This window comes from Mizuhopecten yessoensis, unplaced genomic scaffold (assembly GCF_002113885.1).
Source record: "Mizuhopecten yessoensis strain PY_sf001 unplaced genomic scaffold, ASM211388v2 scaffold7695, whole genome shotgun sequence".
NCBI classification, from domain to species: Eukaryota; Metazoa; Mollusca; class Bivalvia; order Pectinida; family Pectinidae; genus Mizuhopecten; species Mizuhopecten yessoensis.
Genome location: NW_018407176.1, coordinates 121,598 through 141,779, shown reverse-complemented (window position 1 = coordinate 141,779; position 20,182 = coordinate 121,598). Strand labels below are relative to the sequence as shown.

At 37.7% G+C, this 20,182-nt stretch overlaps 2 protein-coding genes across 2 annotated transcripts in view; one reads left to right on the top strand and one right to left on the bottom strand.

The window, feature by feature from the left end:
• The window catches only part of LOC110454144, a 36,989-nt gene extending 25,419 nt beyond the window's left edge, over positions 1 to 11,570 (top strand). Inside the window, exons 16-24 of the mRNA XM_021503521.1 lie at positions 1,168 to 1,498; positions 1,667 to 2,057; positions 2,327 to 2,466; positions 3,709 to 3,847; positions 4,656 to 4,894; positions 5,454 to 5,631; positions 7,527 to 7,957; positions 8,265 to 8,523; positions 9,753 to 11,570. Coding sequence (XP_021359196.1) covers positions 1,168 to 1,498; positions 1,667 to 2,057; positions 2,327 to 2,466; positions 3,709 to 3,847; positions 4,656 to 4,894; positions 5,454 to 5,631; positions 7,527 to 7,957; positions 8,265 to 8,523; positions 9,753 to 10,273 — 2,629 coding nt within the window. The 3' untranslated portion in view covers positions 10,274 to 11,570. The remainder of the gene's footprint in view (positions 1 to 1,167; positions 1,499 to 1,666; positions 2,058 to 2,326; positions 2,467 to 3,708; positions 3,848 to 4,655; positions 4,895 to 5,453; positions 5,632 to 7,526; positions 7,958 to 8,264; positions 8,524 to 9,752) is intronic.
• A 2,288-nt stretch (positions 11,571 to 13,858) lies between these two features.
• The window catches only part of LOC110454143, a 46,920-nt gene continuing 40,596 nt past the window's right edge, over positions 13,859 to 20,182 (bottom strand). The window contains exons 31-34 of the mRNA XM_021503520.1: positions 19,676 to 19,850; positions 18,503 to 19,186; positions 17,731 to 18,291; positions 13,859 to 14,286 (exon numbers count right to left, since the gene is read on the bottom strand). Coding sequence (XP_021359195.1) covers positions 14,063 to 14,286; positions 17,731 to 18,291; positions 18,503 to 19,186; positions 19,676 to 19,850 — 1,644 coding nt within the window. The 3' untranslated portion in view covers positions 13,859 to 14,062. The remainder of the gene's footprint in view (positions 14,287 to 17,730; positions 18,292 to 18,502; positions 19,187 to 19,675; positions 19,851 to 20,182) is intronic.

Here is a 20,182-nt window from a genome sequence, read left to right as displayed (position 1 = left end):
GGGGGGGGGGGATATGGCGGCTTGAGGAGGATATCTTAGTTTGTCCCCGCTATTACTAAACTTTTACTTATGTTATAGCACTGACAGCAGCAGAAGGATATGTATATTCTTATAATCAGAATGAAATATGTGTGTCTCTGTATGGAAAGGTGAAATGTCAAATACAAAAAGTAGGTCACTGTGACCTACTATTTTACCTTTTACCCCAACCTCTTGAAACATTTGTTTTCGGATATATTATGCTGGTTTACCTGGGCTAACACGATTTTCGTGTGCAAGTAGGTTTTGGCATGGGGAGGGAGTACAGAAAGTATGTCACTTTGACATATATATCGGGCATACTAAAACATGTGTACAGCTCAGTAAATAATAAAATCATTACTGGTGGGTGACTATGAATACCTTATCTAAGTTAGCCTTTAGCTTACAGTTCTTTTTTATATGGGAGCGGGTTGGCGGATTAGCTGCCTTTTATTTATATGTCTAGTTACATGTAATACAGATCGGAGACACTGATGACGTAGACACTTTACATATAAAAGCACATATCTACGTTTTACTCTAGTTAGTTTCCTAAAAACACTAATAACTATGCCAGGATATTGTCTCAAACACTAACAATTATTCTAAGAAAAAAATCCGAACACCAATAATGAGTATGTTAAAAATATAGTCTCAAAAGATTCATCAAACAGTATCCATCATGTTAGGAAGGTTTTTTTCTACACCATTTAGCATTCTGAAACACTAGAAAATATTTCAGGATTTGTTTTCGAACACTTACAAATATTCTACAAAGATTCTTGGAACATCGGCATGTACACCAGGAAGTTTATTTTGAATACTATGTCTGGAAGTCGATTTTTACACTACCTTAAAAACACTAACGAGTAAACTAAACAAACTAGCAAACATCAGCAAGCGTGTCCGTAACCGTACCAGATACACTAACAAATATTTCTAAACACTAACAAGTCTGTCAGGAATTTTAATTGAAACACCGCGAACTTATTTTTCTTTATAAACCAACAATCATTCTGAAAGCTGTCTTGAGACACTAGTAAATATGCCAGAAGTTTACAAATGTGACGGGGAGTTAGCATTCGCATGCTTTAGGTAATTATATTATAGGTAACTTGTATACTTAACAAGTGTTTCGTTTGTAAGGTACTTTTTCCTGTGTGACCGGTGGCTGGCTGTGGAGGAGGACGACGGGATGGTAGATAGAATTTTGCCTGTTGCTGGTCTAGAGGATCTAGCAGCATTTAAACAACTGTTCTCGTCCTCAGTCAAGAAGAAGTTGACAAACGACCATTTATGGTTTTCCGTGTTCTCCCGCCCGACACGAAGTAACTTTACCCGGGTACAGCGAATCTCGTGCTGTGTTTCCCTTCTCTTTATGACCATGATTACCAACGCCATGTGGTTCAAATCTGAAGACAAGTCCTCTAACACATCTGCCATGAAAATAGGACCGATATCCTTCACACTTCAGCAGGTAAACTGCCTGATATTTGTTGCTGCAACTTTTGTTCTAATATAACATATGATTTAATAGAAGTGTAGATACTGAATGAAAATAACGTTAATGTGATTCGACCGTTTATTTGCTTTTCTTTAAAAAAATCTAATTTTATTATAACATTTAGATGTGATATTTTTTCAGCTCTTCGTTAGCTTTGCTAGCACCATGATAGTGTTTCCGGTGAATTTCGTTCTGATGACGTTTTTTCGGAAATGTCGCCCAAGGAAAAATGGTGTCATGCATAAAAACCAACAGGTCCCAAAAAGGGGCAAATGGAAGAGTGTGTCTGCTTCGCAATCGCAGACATGGGGCCGTGTTCCTATGAAAAGTCGGTGGCAGAGGTTCAAAGAATCAATTACAAACTTCATCAACTTTCAGCGTCATAAATCTAAGTACCAATCTGAACCCGATCCAGATGAATGTGTTCGAGAAATGAAAATTGCTGGGATACCAGACTCTGCTCAAAAGAAAAAGAAAAGGAAGAAGAAGCCTGGAACTCTACCTCATTGGTGCATATACATTGCATGGGTTTGTGAGTAGTCCTTCAACCAATATATTTTCATCTACCCAATATCACGTGTGAACATGAAATGAAATGTGTAGCATTGAAATTGTAATGTTTATATAAAGAGAGAGGGGCAAACTTTGATACGAAGTGTGAATCACTACAGATTTTAATTGATGATCCTTCTGGTATTTGGCTTCTGAACTACGTCGTAAAATTGGGAGGAAATTTACCGTATTATATCGGTTTTTGTCATGCAGTATGTTTCTTATATCGTATCGATTTTCGTGTTCCAGTGTGTTTCTTTAGCATCACGTCATCCGGCTTCTTCACCATTCTGTACAGTATGGAGTGGGGACCAGAGAAGGCCAATGAATGGTTGACTACCTTCCTCATGTCCTTTTTCCAATCCGTTTTAGTCGTACAACCAATCAAGGTGAGGAACATAATCTCCCTTTTTTCATCAGGGTAGAAACCATCGTCTCCTATCACTTATTTAGTGGAATAGTATGACGAAGATATGGAGTTAAGGAGTAGTTATGTTTGTCTAGAATAGCAAGGACAGTGGAAGAAGTGATTACAATCTTCAACAGGAGAACGTCACATACAGACAGGGCAGTATTTTCGCTGAAAATCAAATATATACGAGTTCAATTTACCTGCAAAATGTCTTAATTAGCATAAGCGCATGTAAACAATAAAATGATATTTAAGACTCATGTTGTAAGCATGCATATCAGGTGAATATAATAATTCCCTTTTGAGAGCCCCAATAGATGGCATATTACAAATAATACCGATAGGATGGGCCCCTCTGATGTTTGTTTAAGTAAAGAAAAACTAACATCTTATAAATGCGTTCTTGATATTGAAATGTAAAACCTTTCAGCGTTGTTGATTGGAGGTTGAATTAACTGAATATATAATTTCAGGTGTCGTTATGCTGTATTCGTTACTTGTCTATTTTTTTAATTTCTTATGTATACTCTTTTAACAGTTTCTCTTTAATAGACTAGGCCTGTTGCCAAATCCGCTTGTCTTTTGACAATAACATTATTTGAAATTGAAATTGAAAGGTCAAGGTAAAACGTATTTATAAAATCCTTATATTATATCATTTACTTAGCGTTACGATGTCTGTTTCTCTGAAACAAGTATTACTAGTACTTAATTTTAAACCAGTGGTAAAACTTGCACAATGACTGGGTACAGATGACCAATACAAGATCTGCATATTCTAAAATACAGAGTGTCATTTATATGAAGGGATTGTTGTCTCCTGTAACCATGCAGAAAGGAATAATGTCGTATTTACAAACCAATATAACCATGCGCGTACTGTACGTGTATACTCCTTTAGCTTGTGGACCATTCGTGTCAGGTGTATTTATACTCGTCAAGGACCGTGGTCTCCTTGAAGTCATAGTCATTCCTAATTTATCTGTTTGTTTGCTCCCCTTTGTAGTCATGAACTCACATCGTTGCAATTGTTTATGTATTCGTCTCTTGATAAGATTTTGTGTTGCCAAGCACCCGTAAATTTACCTGCTCGGATTTTATGCAAGCAAACTCTAACTTCCTCTTTATGTTAAATATTCGTGTTGTTCCATATGATTATTTGTTAAGTACCTATGCATTCCCCTAACGTTTGCGGGTTTTTGCATTCTATATTTTGTAGGTGTTCGTCCTGGTCGCTTTTATTGCCTGTATCCTGAAGAAGCCTGATCTAGATGACGAAGATCCCGGCGAAGATCTTAATAATGTAATAGCAGCCCACGACGAAGAGTTCACTGCAAAGAGCAATACTGCTATTGACGGTAAGTAGTTGTGATACGTCCATTGTGCTATATTGCATTCTACCAATGTAAATTGATGGATTTGTCTTCAAGCAACTCACACAAGGCTTAAACTATTTCCCAAAGAGTTCATGATGACGACCATAAAACTTGCCCATCCTTTTCGTCAAACTGCATCTCTGGAAACCCTGTTTTTAAGTTTGTCCGTCAGCAGTCAACTTCAAATCATGATATTCCGAGCAAGCTCGTGAATACCGAACAATTGTTTCATGTTAACATCGAACGGTGGGGAAACAGGGGTGTTACTGTTAAGAAATAAAAATCTTCAGTTCGGTAGTAGATATGTTAGTGGAAAAAGTGGAAAAGTCGAGTTTTCTGATACAATGAACATTCTTGAGAAAGGAATGATCAAGTTCGAGCAAAATCTTTTGAGTCCTTGGAAAATCTATTTTCCATCCATTGTATGTATGGAGTATACAGTGTTCCAATGCTATTATATACTTGATTTAATGATCATAAGAAAGTTTTCGACTATTGTTTGGAAAATAGGTTGGATTAACTGTTCATTAACTAAAGAATAAGGGGTACATTTACGGTAAACACCTGTGGTTGTCAACGTTTTGATATTATCGTTCTAGCAGACTAATCAATGGCAACACTATTGTTTTCTGTTGTCAAGTGTACTCCATTCAGGATTCTGGCATTACGTTTTTGATCCTCACTCGATAAATAAAAGTCCATTTCATCACATTGGTGTATACCATCAACACAGTTATTGTTTTCGTCAAGAAACCCCTGCGTTAATATTACTTGTATTATTTTTTAACAGAAATTGCACTGAGAAGAAAGGTTCAAAACAGTGAACTTAAACCGCCGGATATGAAAACGCTAGGAGAGCAACGACAGCTTCGAATGATGGAACTGAAAATGGAAGAGGTTATAAGGGAGATAGGCATATATGCATTGTTTGTGCTAATTCTCTTCTTCTTATCCTACCAGACCCGAGATTCTGATTCCTTCCTGATGGCTGACAATCTCAAAAATACCCTAGGTAGCGGATTCGAGAAGGTAAATATTACATTCGATATATAATCACTTGATACAGATATGGGATTTACTATTTTAAAACATATATTTTTTATACAGATATGTGACAATCCATAAGTCTGAAAAATCAGACGTGGACTTTTTCAACAAAAAAAAAATCATAACGGGCTTCTGATTGGTCGAAATTCATTTATAATTCGATTTTGCTCAAAATGATTATTAGATATATCACGATATTTAGAACTGAAACTCGTATATGACATCTGTTTGGTCATTGTACAAAATGACAGATATTTTCTGTTTTATCTCAAATTCGATACATAGATGTATAAAGGCAATGTGAGCTATTACCAAAGCGTCATATTTGACTGTCCTTATGTTACAGTTTCCATGCGACTTGTTTACACTTTCGCATTATCTTCTTTTTTTGACATTTTTTTTATAGTACACTTAAGTTGAGTGTTTTATCCTCCATCACAAAGTGGTCACACCTTGACTAGGATCGATCGGTATTGCTTACAGGTATGTATTTTCCTTACCATGGTCTCAGTCCCAGACATTTTAATATCTACTCCTTTAGATTTCTACAGTGACCGATTACTGGAATTGGCTGGAGAATAAACTGATACCAAACTTGTACGCCACTCACTACGCCAACGGTACCGAAGTAAAACCCTGGTGGGACAAGCGGTGTATAAAAGATATGGAATCCCGTCGTGTTGGGCTACCACGTCTACGGCAACTAAGGGTCAAGGAAAGTAAGTACAAGTACCATTGAAATGGTTGTTTCACGGTGTCGTTATGCTGTATTCGTTACCTGTCTATTTTTTTTATTTCTTACGTATGCTCTTTTAACAGCTTCTCTTTAATAGACTAGGCCTGTTGCCAAATCCGCTTGTCTTTTGACAATAAAATTATTTGAAATTGAAATTAAAAGGTCACGGTAAAACGTATTTATAAATAGATTTTCACCAAAGATCTAGTAAGGGGCGGGTAATTGTAAGCATTGCTGATATTTTCTGGTTGTAAATAGTACAGTCCATTGTCACATACAGTGTTTCTTTAGAAATTCTTTAAAAGTATGGGCATACAGATTTCACAGGCTGATTTTCTTGTTCGTCCTATTCTCCATTTTATGTTTTCGCAGCAAATAATCGATGAGCCAACAATCTTTTCGACAGGTGATTGACCAAGAGCTATTGGTTCATAATGCCTAATGGGATTTGGCTAACTTTAATCTTAAGTACTGTATTGCTAAGAGCAGAATTAGTTAAATTTGAAAATCCTACGAATCAATTCGGTTGAAATATTTATTCTGACACATCCTTGGGCCAAGATGGTTCGTTTAAACGTGGGTTATCCCTCTTTATGGGTTAAAGAGGAGCGTCCTTACCCGGGAAATTAGTGCTCATATTTCAGCTCATCATATCAAACAGTTTAAAACATTTAAATCTTATTCGGTTCGGGATATCCTTTGGTCAAGGGACACATCTTTGTACACGCGGAAGGTGTGGTTCCCGCGGCGGCAGTTGGACATGGTCAGAATAAGGGATTTTTGCCCAATTTTGTCTGTATGATCCCTGGTCTAAGAGGCCTAATTTGTTAGAATGAATGGTGTTCTTCCCTTGAGTAGAAAAGCATAGACGTTTTCGGGTATAGTACCTATACGGGGAATATATGTTTTGTTCTGCTTCAATATGGGAAACGAAACTTAACCATATGTATATCCCAGCAACGAAGTTAGGGGGTATACTGGAATCAGCTTCTCTGGCCGTAAAAAATCTTTGTCCAGACAACTCCTTTTAAAGAAATGGACCGATTTCAACGAAAGTTTCCAGAAATGATAACTACCTCCTGCAATTGGTTTTTTTTATTCTGAACGATTTCTTTCGAAGGTATGGGCCTTTGTTGAAATTTCCATGTCTGGACAACTCCAACAAAACTGCTTTGCCAATTTCAACGAACGTTTTTATTTATGATAACTAAGTTTTTGTGCATCTAGGTATTTATACCAGCCCTTTTAAAAGGAGTTATAGCCTTTTGTTGAAATATCCTTGTCCAGACAAATTCTTCTAAACTACAGGGCCGATTTCAAAAAAACTTTACATATATTGTAACTACCCCCTGACGTTTTGCATCCAAGTAGTGTTTTTTTCATTCCGACCCTTTTAAAAGAAGTTATGGCCCTTTGTTAAAAAACTTATTCCGCCTCCTTAACTACTGTCCGAATTTCAATGAAACTTAACAGATATAGTATTTTCATTCTGACTTCGTGCATATAGGTAGCACTTTTTCATTCCGACCCTTTTTTATGGAAGTATAGCTCTTTGTTAAAAATCCTTGTCCGCATAACTCTCCATTAACTATTAGGCCGATTTACTCAACATAGTAAATTAATTTTTAATTCGTATTCCTTCAGTAACGGTTAAGTAATTTTACCTCATGTGGTCTCGAGATGACCCATTTTCCAAAGGGATTAAATGTTGTATTAACAGAGGATCAGGGCGTGGGGAAGGTTCAAGGGGAAAATTGTTAGTATGATTATTTAAAAGACTATCCTTAACGTCATCATATACTGTATTCAACAAATTGAAAATCAAAAACAAACGACCAAGTTAGTGATTTAGTCCCATATACCTCTTGTTTGTTATAGACACTTGCGTTGTAAATCCAGCGTTATCCACGATGATCAAACACTGTCGTGATGAATATGGCTGGACTGATGACGATGCAAAACACTATCTCCCCGGCTGGAAAAAGCCTCCAGAGGAAAACATCACGGCATTAAAGGAGGAAAAGTCGCCATGGGTGTATCAGAACTCAGTTAAATTGAAAAGTGCTCCCTACATGGGCACTATCTCAACTTATAAGGGAGGTGGCTACGTTGCTCTCTTCGAACGCAATGTCACATGGACAAACCGGATCATTGAAAAGCTGAAGAAAGATGTGTGGTTGGATGTTTATACTCGAGGCGTGTTCCTTGAATTTGCTGTATATAATCCTAACATCAACTTGTTCAGTTCTGCCATCCTGCTGACTGAGTTTGTATCATCTGGTGGAGCTGTAGCCAGGATCGAATTCAAGGTATGATGAACATTCATTAAATCATATACTGTTTTTATAGGAAATGAAGAGTATGAATTCATTTGAATTCTAAGTGGTTAAACGGTAAATTTGATTTGAAAATGGTGTTTATTTAAGTATTTAGTGTTTTTAAAACGTGTGATTGATCTTCATCCAAGAGTGTTTATTTTTCACTGTTCCTCAGTCCACCGGTATTGTATTTCAAATGATCTGTATCTCTTTTCCCGTTGATTCAACAGTTAATAAAATATTTAACAATTACCACTGATGTTTTCTCCATTGTCAATGTCTTGAATCTTTCCTACAGGTGTTCCGATTGCTGAACTATGTGGGAGCCTTCGGTATTCTGGTCGTCATATTCCAAGTGATCTACGCTTGCTTCAGTCTGTATTTCTTCATTCGTTGCATCAAGAAAGTACGAAAAGAAAAGATGAAGTACTTTGGCCGCTTCTGGAACCTGCTTGAATTCATTCTTTTGTGTTTCTGCATTGCCGTCATCGCAATGTATGCTTTCAAACAAATTCTTTCTGAGTTAACGATGCGAGCATTAAAGGATCCTGACAAGGGTATGTATATACTTTTTAAATATTAATTTACGGAGATTTTACTCTTTATACAATCGAAAAAACAGTGTCCGCTATATCTCGAGTAATTTCCAACGCTTCAAACTCTATAGGAAGGTTAATTGCCATGCTCTTAGAAGAAAGTTCGGTTACCTCCATTATCCGACTGTAATTTGCGAAGGAATGCCCTTATACATACGTAGTTTACACTTTGGTTTCCGTACGATAATTTGCCTATTATCGTTTGAGTTTGATGAAACTTATGCATATATACAAGTACAGTATACAAAGACTGAGGTCAAGTTAAACATTGAGAAAATCCGTGCATAATTAATTAGCATACTGAACTCCAATTTGGTGATGGTTGATTCATAATAATTTAGTCAAATATGACCGGATTCTGATAAAACTTGGTCAATATTTATATTATACTGTTATAAGACCTAAGCTTGAAGGTTATCAAAAACTGCACAAAATTTACTAGCATACTACCGTCTGATTGGCCAACGAATTAGCTTAATCAAATATGACAGGATTCTTGGAGACGTGGTCAATATTTACGCTTAGTTTAATAGCTTAAACTGTCAGTTATATAAGCAATCATAGATATATTTGGTTTTAATCTTGTTAGATGAATCAATTATTGACAATTTTAATTTCATGGTTTGAAATGTGACAGAAGGGAAGCAATCGCGATGCAAATAAACTTTTTAATGGTCATAAAGAATATATGAAATATTCCTTCAGCCTAAGCTGATTAAGTAAAGTTTGTTTTATCCTTTCATCACATCCAATGTTCTCAACTGTGCTGAGTAATACAGACCAAATGTTGATTCTTCTTATATTTTCTATATTTCCATTCATTTAGGTAGACTAGTGTATAAGAAGGATTATATGTTGTCATTTTAAATGGGACAGGCATATGTTGTTCCGCCTTGTGATACTCTTGCTACAATTTATATATATTCATATCCATTTAAATGTACACATGTTATGAGATGCTACTTGCAATGCACAACACGCTTATCTCGTTCATATTTGTGTCTGTATTGGATCCGGATGTTATTCCTTGTGTTTTGCTCGATTTCTGTTCTTGTCTATCGACGTTTTGTTTCGATTCTGTACTTTTATGTTGCTGATAAAGAGATATTTGTCTAAATTACCTTTAAAGCTTTTCGTTTGAATAATTGTATTTTATTTCAATTATAATCCGTTTCAATTTTCGGTTACAGCTGACTATGTAAACTTCCAATCCATGGCTATGTATGATGAGCTGTTCGGATGGATGATGGCGTGTGTTGTGTTCTTGGCTACTGTCCAGTTCCTAAAACTGCTCCAGTTCAACAAGAAAATGAACATGCTTGGGGACACAATCAAAGTAGCAACCAAAGATCTGAAGGTTTTCTCGATAGCCTTTGCGTTATATTTCTTCGCGTTTACAGCTTGTGGACATCTTCTATTTGGAACTTCTATTCTTGCTTACGCCAGTTTGTTGGGTTCCGCTGAGTCAATGTTCGCCTTCACCCTCGGAACCTTTGACTTTGCCGCCATGGCTGACGTGAACAAGGTCCTCGGACCGCTCTTCTTCTTCACGTTTGTGGGTGTCGTGTATGTGGGTCTAATGAGTATGTTCTTCACCATTATTGGCGATGCATTCACAGAGGTCAAGGCTAATGTCGAACAAGGCACGAACGACTACGAGATAGTTGGGTTCATGTGGAAGAAAATCAAGGGTGTGCTAGGATTGACTTAGATGTGTTGATGTTAACAGTAATTCTTAGGATGGTTCACCACGTTTGAAACTTCTACTACTTAAAATCTATACTGCATTACTTTTCATATTGGCGTATCAGCACGTTACCTCGAGATATGTTTCAGTCTCGTTATACAAACGAGTCACTTTCAGTACATTTTGATTGTTACAGACGACCCGGCTGAGTGATAAGCTGGGGAATAAGAAAAGTAAATAAAATTATACGAAGAAGTACTATTCTTTTTTCTAATCCTGTTGTCGTTTATAACACAAGACCGTAAAACTGAAAAAGTCATTTATACATAAAAATAATGTACCTTCATTCAAACCTACAAACACTATACAAAATGGAGGTATTTTCATTTATAGAGTGAAAATATTGCTGAAATTGTTATCTTGTCATGTGAAAAAGACACGATTGCAAAAGTCAAGTTAGTGTATATATATTGCACTTTTAGCTTTAGAATTATGTTGAGAGTTCCGTACAGAAATTGTAAATATACTGCAAATCCTCTGCCAATATGTCTTTAACGTCCATCGAAAACATCAATTTACAACTTGATGGGGAGCAGAATTTTACAAAACATCACAAAATAATGATTATGTTTGTGTCAGTGATAGAACTTTTTAATTAGAATTTTACCAAGATTATTTTCGGGCAACTTCAAAGTATATCATCTCACCTCGTTGGATCGACTTGCCACTTATTAACCTCGTTATATGGCCAACATACAAAACGCAAATCGAATTATATTGGTGAGCAATCTAATAAGAGTAAGCTATTAGTATATCACGTGATAATTTCCTTTGCATCCACAAATGGCAAGCTGATATCACCCCTTGGGATTATCACGATAAATAGCCAGAGGTCATACATGCGAGATTCCTATCTCCGCAAAATCATAACAAAGCTTTATTTCGACATAATCTTAAAATATGTCGACTGATTCCTTCCTTGTTACCAGTGCATGCATCAACTATAGTGTCTCTGTTATTGTATATGCTCACAAGCACGTAAATATTGTGACTTTCCACAAATTCATACACCAATAAAACTTCTGCTTTTTGGCATTGTCGCAACAATTTTTAAAAAGGCCCACAACATTCAAAACTGTATGGGAATCTTACAAATTTTGAAATGGTATTCACAGTTAAATATTAAAATTGGCATATTTGAAGTATATTAAATATATATGTATCAGGTATTGATCGTTTTCGCAAATAAAATGAATCCAATGGAAATTGTATCTTATTACAAATTAAATAACTGTAAATGTTACATAGTAAGAAATAAAGCATCTGAATCAATTGTTTTTCTTGTCTGTATGGTCTGCGGTGAACTTTCATACAAGTAAATGTTAGCCAAAGGAAAAGATCTTTCAAACAGAATTGAGCAATAACAAGGATTGATTAGCGAATGAAAAAGTTTTTTTTTTACAGCTGGATTAAAGAACTAAAGATGACATAAGCAGCGACTATGGTAACTACGTAGTTCAGTCTGTAAAAGAAAACATCAGGAATTCTCCGTGCTCCATTAGACGCATTAAACATCACGATACACAAATTCATGACTCTAAAAAAATAAATATCGAACAAATAAAATAAATATCGAACAAATTACCGCAGCGATTAAAACAAAACTTTCATTTTCAATGCACATTTATTTGCCAGTATTTCACTCCGTTCTGTCCCATGTGTCGACCATCTGGTTCATCTCATGTGACTACAAATCCGATCTGTCTCGTTGGTGTACCGATCCGGTCTGTCTTTTGTGTCTGTATGTCTGGTCATTCATTTCCGTTAAATATTTCGGTCTGTCTCGTGTGTCTATCAATCCGGTCTGTGTTGTGTGTTTATCAATCCGGCTTGTGTTGTGTGTCTATCCATCCGGTCTGTGTTGTGTGTCTATCAATCCGGTCTGTTTCGTGTGTCTACCAATCCGGTCTGTTTCGTTTGTCTAGTAATCCGGTCTGTTTCGTGTGTCTACCAATCCGGTTTGTCTCGTGTGACTATCAATCCGGTCTGTGTTGTGTTTCTGTCAATCCGGTCTGTCTTGTGTGTCTATCAATCCGGTCTGTGTTGTGTGTCTATCAATCCGGTCTGTTTCGTGTGTCTACCAATCCGGTCTGTTTCGTTTGTCTAGTAATCCGGTCTGTGTTGTGTTTCTGTCAATCCGGTCTGTCTTGTGTGACTATCAATCCGGTCTGTCTTGTGTGACTATCAATTCAGTCTGTCTTGTGTGTCTATCAATCCGGTCTGTTTCGTACCTCTCACGTGTCTATCAGTAATCTTCGATATCCACTGGCGCGTCATAACAAGTAACAGTAAACAACAGTGTATCACAGCTAGTATACAACATATAATGCAACATAGTGACCTCTAAAAGGACAAACTATAACCCATATGAGTTGAACCGGACAGCAAAACTAATATTACAAGTGAAACAATACTCGGCTTGTATGATGTAATCCGATATACCGATTTTATAACGTTAGTTCCGAAACCTAAATGATCTAATACACTTAGGAATTTCAAGTCAATATAACAGGGCCTTCCCCGCTTTTGTCTATTCATCCGTAATCGACAAGGATCTTTGACATTAAAAGGGGGAAAAAGATGAAACAAAAATAATGAAAAAGGAATGTTTTAGATTAGGAAGTAACCAGTATGTTAAGTAAAAAGGTAGTATAACATACTTACTTATTTCCGCGCAGCTTTTGTTAGGTCTGACTTATCGTTAATAAAACATACCTTCTTTTGGTTACAAATAATATCGAATTCCTCTGTCTTAATACTAACATAACAATTTCATGTATTATTACTACATTAAAATCAATTACAAGGTAATTGTATACTTTTCATTTTCCCAAATTAACACCGAAGGGCACCATTTTTATAAATCATTACAGTGTATATACATGACATAATATAACTTTTTTTTACAACAATTATGCAAGCTATTTCAACTTTTATTAATCACTGTTGTTGGCCCAGATTTTAGCATGCACAATTAGAAACTTTTCATTCCACATAGTGATTTTGGTTTTACTACAAAAAAAACCTCGTTCGTTTGGTAAATATTTAATAATACTTTCGTAATAGAACAGACTGTATGGAAAAAGATGAGGTATATGTGACTGTTTTACAAAGATGAATTACAAACAACGTCGGTGTGATGCAACAAAAGCATGATTTCATAGTGAAGTCATTATTTTAAAAACCTACACGGAGTTGTACAATTTCTATAGAAGCCATCCTTCCGACAACATAAACATTTGTTAAAGATGGGTTCTCGTGATTATCAGTTTTTAAGCAACATTGTGTTTATGTTGCTGCTATAGAATTAAAATTGTGAACGTCAGATAAGAACAGTTAAATATATGAGAGATTTTCATTGTGTTTTGACAATATTATTGACACTATCTTCATCAAGAGGTGTCGACTAAGTGTTAACAATCAATATATATACCGAAAAGTTAGCATTACAACTACTTGCGATAGTATCACGAAACATATATTTATATTTTTTATTAATAGACGGTCTTTAAAAGTATTTTATACTGGGGGAGGGGATGGGTTGACGATCATATATGTAGAATCGGGGAATCCCATCTCCGACAATATGTTTATCATCAGCGTGATACATTCTTGAGTTTCAGTATAATATACATTCCAAAGCTGAACATTTCCTCTCATTTTTATAAGTTGCGGGACTTTGTTTCCACATAAAAAGGCTTGGCTGTGATCTTTACTTCTATATTATCTATCAAAAATATGTATCGTGTTTCATTATTCAAGATTGATCTTTTGCCGACCAAGAGTAGGGAAAAGTCTGGTGAAGAGGGGAGTATCACTGCGAATGGTGAGTTGGGGGGGACTTTGCTGCAGTCTTCCCTCCTGCTTTCCTCCGTCTGCTCTGTCCAGTTTTTCCAGTCGGCTGATAATAGTGTCGAGCTTACTGGCGATGTTTTTCATGGAATCGTCAATGGTAGGGGGCGCCTCGTCACATTTACCTGCAACATCATACACGATAGTTTATCAATCGACGTACCTTTATAAATATCACAAAAATCTAACAAAACATGTCGCATATTATTTCATTGGTTTATATTTTTAGCTCACCTGGTCCGAAGGACCATGGTGAGCTTATGTCATACCGCAGCGTCCGTCGTCCGTTCGTCCGTCAGTCCATCAACTTTTCCATTAAAACGCTACTAGTACTGAACGGCCGAATATATTTTGACTAAATTTGGTCAGGAACATCCTTAGGCCAAGAAGACTCAAGGGGCAGAGAGGCGGCCGAATAGGGGAAATAGACGTAAAACCTTTAAAATCCTTCTTCTACCGTAGGGATTAAGGGATTTTATCATTATTTAGTCTGGAGCATCCTTGGGCCATGGTGACTCAATTTTGTGTAAACTGTGGGTGTGGCCCCCCTGGGGACAGAGATGCGGCCGAATACGGGATTTGGATGTAAAACCTTTAAAATCCCTCTTCTACCGTAGGGATTAGGGGATTTTATCCCAATTTAGTCTGAAGCATCCTTGGTCCAGGGGGACTCAATTTAGTATAAACCGTATGTGTGTCCCCCTTGGGATCAGAGGGGCGTGCCAAATAGGGAAAATAGAGGTAACACCTTCAAACTCCTTCTGCTACCATAGGGAATCAAGGATTTTATCCTAATTTAGTCTGAAGCATTCTTGGGCAAAGGAGACTAAATTTTGGACAAACTGTTGGTGTGGCTCTCCTCGGGGCAGCGGGGCGGGGCCGAATAGGTGAAAAAGAGGTAAAACCTTTAAAATCCTTCTTCTACCGTAGGGATTAAGGGATTTTATCTCAATTTAGACTTGGGTCAAAGTGACTCAATTATGTATAAACAATGGGTTTGGCCCCCTGGGGGCAGAGGGGCGGGCGGAAAAGTGGAAATAGAGGTAAAATCTTTAAAATCCTTCCTCTACCGTAGGAATTAAGGGATTTTATCTTAATTAAGTCTGGAGCATCCTTGGGCCAAAGGGACCGACTTTTGTGTTAACTATGATTGTGCTCCCCCCCCCCCCCCCCCCCCTGGGGCAGAGGGTCAGGGCCCAATAGGGGAAATAGAGGTAAAAGCTTATAAATCTTTCTGCTACCATAGGGAATCAAGGATTTTATCACAATTTAGTCTGAAGCATCCTTGGGCCAAGGGGTCTCAATTTTGTATAAACCGTATGTGTGGCCCCCCTTTTGGCAGAGGGGCGGGCGGAATAGGGGAAATAGAGGTTAAACCTTTAAAATCCTTCTTTTACCGTAGGGATTAAGGGATTTTATCCCAATTTAATCTTGGGACATGGGGGACTCACTTTTGTATAAACGGTGGATGTGGCCTCCCTAGGGGCAGAGGGGCGGGCGGATTAGGGGAAAATCCTTCTTTTACCGTAGGGATTAAGGGATTTCATTCTTATTTAGTCTGAAGCATCCTTGTGCCAAGGGGACTCAATTTGTATAAACAGTGGCTGTGGCCCCCCCTGGGAGCAGAAGGGCGAGCCAAATAGGGTCTGGGGGGGGGGGAACAGAGTCTGAAGCATTCTTGGTGAAAGGAGACTCAATTGTTCACAAATTGTTGGTGTGACTCTCCCGGGGGCAGAGGGGCGGGCCGAATAGGTGAAATAGAGGTAAAACCTTTACAATCCTTCTTCTACCGTAGGGATAAAGGGGTTTTATCCTTATTTAGTTTTAATCATTATTGGGCCAAGGGGTCTCAATTTCGTATAAACTGTTAGTGTGGCCCCCTGGGGGCAGATGGGGCGGGGCAAAATAGGGGAAATAGAGGTTAAACCTTTAAAATCCTTCTTGCACCGTTGGGATAAAGGGTTTTTGTCCTTATTTAGTTTTAATCATTCTTTGGCCAAGGGGTCTCAATTTTGTATAAACTCTACATGTTGGTGTGGCTCCCCAGGAGGCAGAGGGGCGGGGCCAAATATGGGAAATAGAGGTTTAACCTTTAAACTCATTCTTCTACCGTAGGGATTAAGGGGTTTTATCTCAGGTTAGTCTTAGGCCAAATGGACTAAATTTTGTATAAACGGTGGGTTTGGCCCCTCTGGGGGCCAAGGGGCGTGCGGAATAGGGGAACTAGAGCCAAAACCTTTAAAATCCTTCTTCTACCGTAGGGATTAAGGGGTTTTATCTCAAGTTAGTCTTAGGCCAAATGGACTAAATTTTGTATAAACGGTGGGTTTGGCCCCTCTGGGGGCCAAGGGGCGTGCGGAATAGGGGAACTAGAGCCAAAACCTTTAAAATCCTTCTTCTACCGTAGGAATTAAGGGATTTCATCTTAATTAAGTCTGGAGTATCCTTGGTCCAAGGGGACCCAATTTTGTACAAACGGTTGTGGGGGCCCCATGGTGGAAGAGGGGCAGGGCCGAATAGGGGATATAGAGGTAAAACCTTTAAAATCCTTCTTCTACCTTAGGCATTAAGGGATTTTATCATTATTAAGCCTGGAGCATTCTTTGGCCAAGGGAATAAATTTTGTATAAACAGTTGGTGCGACACACTTGGGGGCAGAGGGGCGGGGCCCAAAAGAGGAAATAGAGGTAACAGCTTAAAATACCTTCTTCTACCATAGGGATTCAAGGATTTTTTCCCAATAGGTCTGGACCATCTTTGGGCAAAAGTGACATATTTTTTGATGAACAGTGAGTGAGGCCCCTCTTTGAGCAGATGGGCAGGTCCCAATAGGAGAAACATTCATTAAAATCCATCTTCTGCTGTAGGAATGACAGGATTTTGTCCAAATTTGGTATGAAACACCCTTCGGTGAATGGGGAACCAAAATTGTATAAACTGTGGACCTCACCCCCCTGGGGGCAGAGAGGCGGGCCAAATAAGGGATAAAGAGGGATAGCTTTTATATCCTTTTTCTTCCATTGGGAAGAAAGTATTTTGACAGATTTTGACAAATTTCCTAGTAGGATCCTATTGGGAAGGTAAATCGATTTTGTATAAATGGTGGGTCTGAATCCCCTTGGGCCTAAAAGGGTGGGGCACAATAGGGGTTATTTAGCATTTTTTTTTTTTAATCTTCTTTTTCTTCTGTAGGAGGACAATGTCCATATGTGGTCATTCTTGGGTGAAGGGGAACTAATTTTGTATCAACGGTGGGTCTGAGCCCAATAGAAGAAATATAGCAAACTCTTCAAATTGCTTCTTTTTCTGTAGGAATGACAGGATTTTGTCCAATTGCATATCAATATAACCCCTGACTAACCATGTAATACATGTACAGCAACATCTGGCTATTTCAACTTCAATTTTGCTTACATTTCCAGGTGAGCGATACAGTCACTCTTGGCCTCTTGTTTATATAAACTATCCGAAATGATTACTTTAAATGTTATATTACGTGGTAATAAACGCATCAATTATTGGCAAATTGATTATGGTGCAAGTGTGAAGATAAAAATGACCAATCTTACCAATCATGTATTTCCTTTGTACATCCAACAATATTCTGTCAAAGTCTATTCCAATCCAGCTTTTAAATCTTGTCCAAGCAAAATTCACGATTTCAAACTCATTACTTTGCTTGGAAACATCGTTTCTGACAGCGGCGATGGATTCGTTCAGGATTGTAACGAAGACATTTATAAGAATAAAGTTAATAAAAAGGAAAAATGAGAAGAAAAACAATGGGCCGAAGATCCGATTAGCATTGACTAGAGCTAGGTAGTCGTATTCTCCTAAGGAAAATGCCAGTAACGTTTCGATGGATTGAATCATGCTCTTATAGGATGCCATGTTGCGACCAAACATGATGTACCCCCAAATAGCAAAGCCTGTGAGAAACACAACAAAGACAACGGAGAAAGCAGATATGTCACTGGTAGAATTTTTCAATGTCCCTGCGATCATAGACATCTTCCTGTTGAAACGGAACATGTGGATCAGTTTGATAATTGATGCGAAGATGGTAAATGCCATAACATAGCCAAAAACCTCATCCCACATGGCGACCTTTTCAAAATTGTAGAATTTATCTGAAAATGAAAAAATAGGTTGAATAAGAGTGATATAACTTTTTGAATTTTGTTTATACAACCAAACCAACGTAATGTTTTAAATACAATGTTTAAACAATTTCCAGCATAAAGATCAGGGTCGTGTAGTGCAAACAATATTGCACCTTCAGACAACCACACTAGCGTCGCTTTTTGTTTAAGGTACCCTATTTAGAGGGCCTATACCTACCTCGCAGTTTCGTCACACTTGACACGGCAACAGCTGTGATGAAGTGTCGTATGAGGTACATGACGATACACCCCATTGCTGTTAGCATAGTAAGCAGCTCCAATATATTCCAGAAACTTTTGAAGTAGATTTTCTTTTCCTTTCGGATTTTCTTGCATTCTCTGATAAAAAAGTATATAACGCTAATTGCCGCTGATACCTCACAAAATATAACAAATATGCCGTATCCTCCCAGATACGAAAACAACCGGAACGCTTTAATATTTTCCTTTACCATAAATTCACCAGTACTGGGCAGTTCAAATACAATATTAACAGTTGAAAACATGTTTACGTTAGCGTTGTAGACAGTGAACATCAGGAACACTGAACGTGTATAACGGTCAATCCAGTTCTTTTGGCGTAAATCACTAAGGAACTGAAAGGCACGTTCCCTCTTTCCGATGAAATCCACTATATACCCTCCACCAGGGTAAACACCAAGATCTCCAGCATACGGTAGTCCTCCTGTGTTCAAGAACGGACGGTACTTCCATGGATAGTTGACAATGTGATCAAATGATTCGTTCACGTTAAGTGGACGCCAGGATTCCTGGTACTCCTGGTCGTCGGCGTCATCAATGCCCCAGTCAACAGCACAGCTGGTTATGATATGACGCATATACTTCGATACCTTGCAGCCCTCTGAAAACACATGTTTGAAATTATTCAAATGAATTTTAATCCAATATACAAATATGACTTATTCTTATGTATATACTATTCTATATTAATGTGGTAATATTAAGGTAGCGACTTTTGTCCATTTAATGTTACTGTTTAAGCTAAGGGTTAATAGAAAAATCGAAAAAATCTACCATTATTCACTATATTATGTTCCAAAACGAAAGCATCTGAGGATTAAAAAAACCCTCATACACAACGATATAAATGGCGCAAAGTTTTCTTTCCTGACACTGCAAAGTTTCAACACTTTCAATGTCAAATAATCAAGCATTTTTTTAAGCTTAATGCTATGATGCTATTTTGGAGGCTGTTTATATCTCTTTCTCCAAAACAGAAAGCAACAACATAAAAATAGACAGAAAAGAAGAAAAAAGAAGAATTACCACCAGTTAATGTCGCCATGTACTCCACTTTAACTTCGTTACAAAGAAATGCAAATGAAAATACCTTTCTTAACGCGCTGCTGACGGATACGTATTGGTCCGATGCGGTAGGCCGTACGGGTAGAGATAAGCCGTTGCTCTTCTGAATCAGCCGGATCCCCGTTCCATTTCTGGGTGAGGTACATGTTTGGTAGTATTACCTTCTCCAGCCAAGACCAGAAATCGGCCACTGTCCTCACCTGTGATTAGACAAAAGGAAAAACATTCAAACAATAAGTTATTACTAAAACAAGATATCCTAGAAGGATCTACGAAAGGAAATATGTCAAATCTACATAGGATGATCGTTTACTTTCTGTCAGATCTACAAAGGATGATCGTTTACTTTCTGTCAGATCTACAAAGGATGATCGCTTACTTTCTGTCAGATCTACAAAGGATGATCGTTTACTTTCTTTGCTCTTCGTTTTCCCTAGTTGTACATTTACTCCGTCCCATTTTGGAAATCCTTAATGGGAATCTTCTACATTGATTGGAAGTGTTGTCAATGACGGATGAATTTTCATTAGGG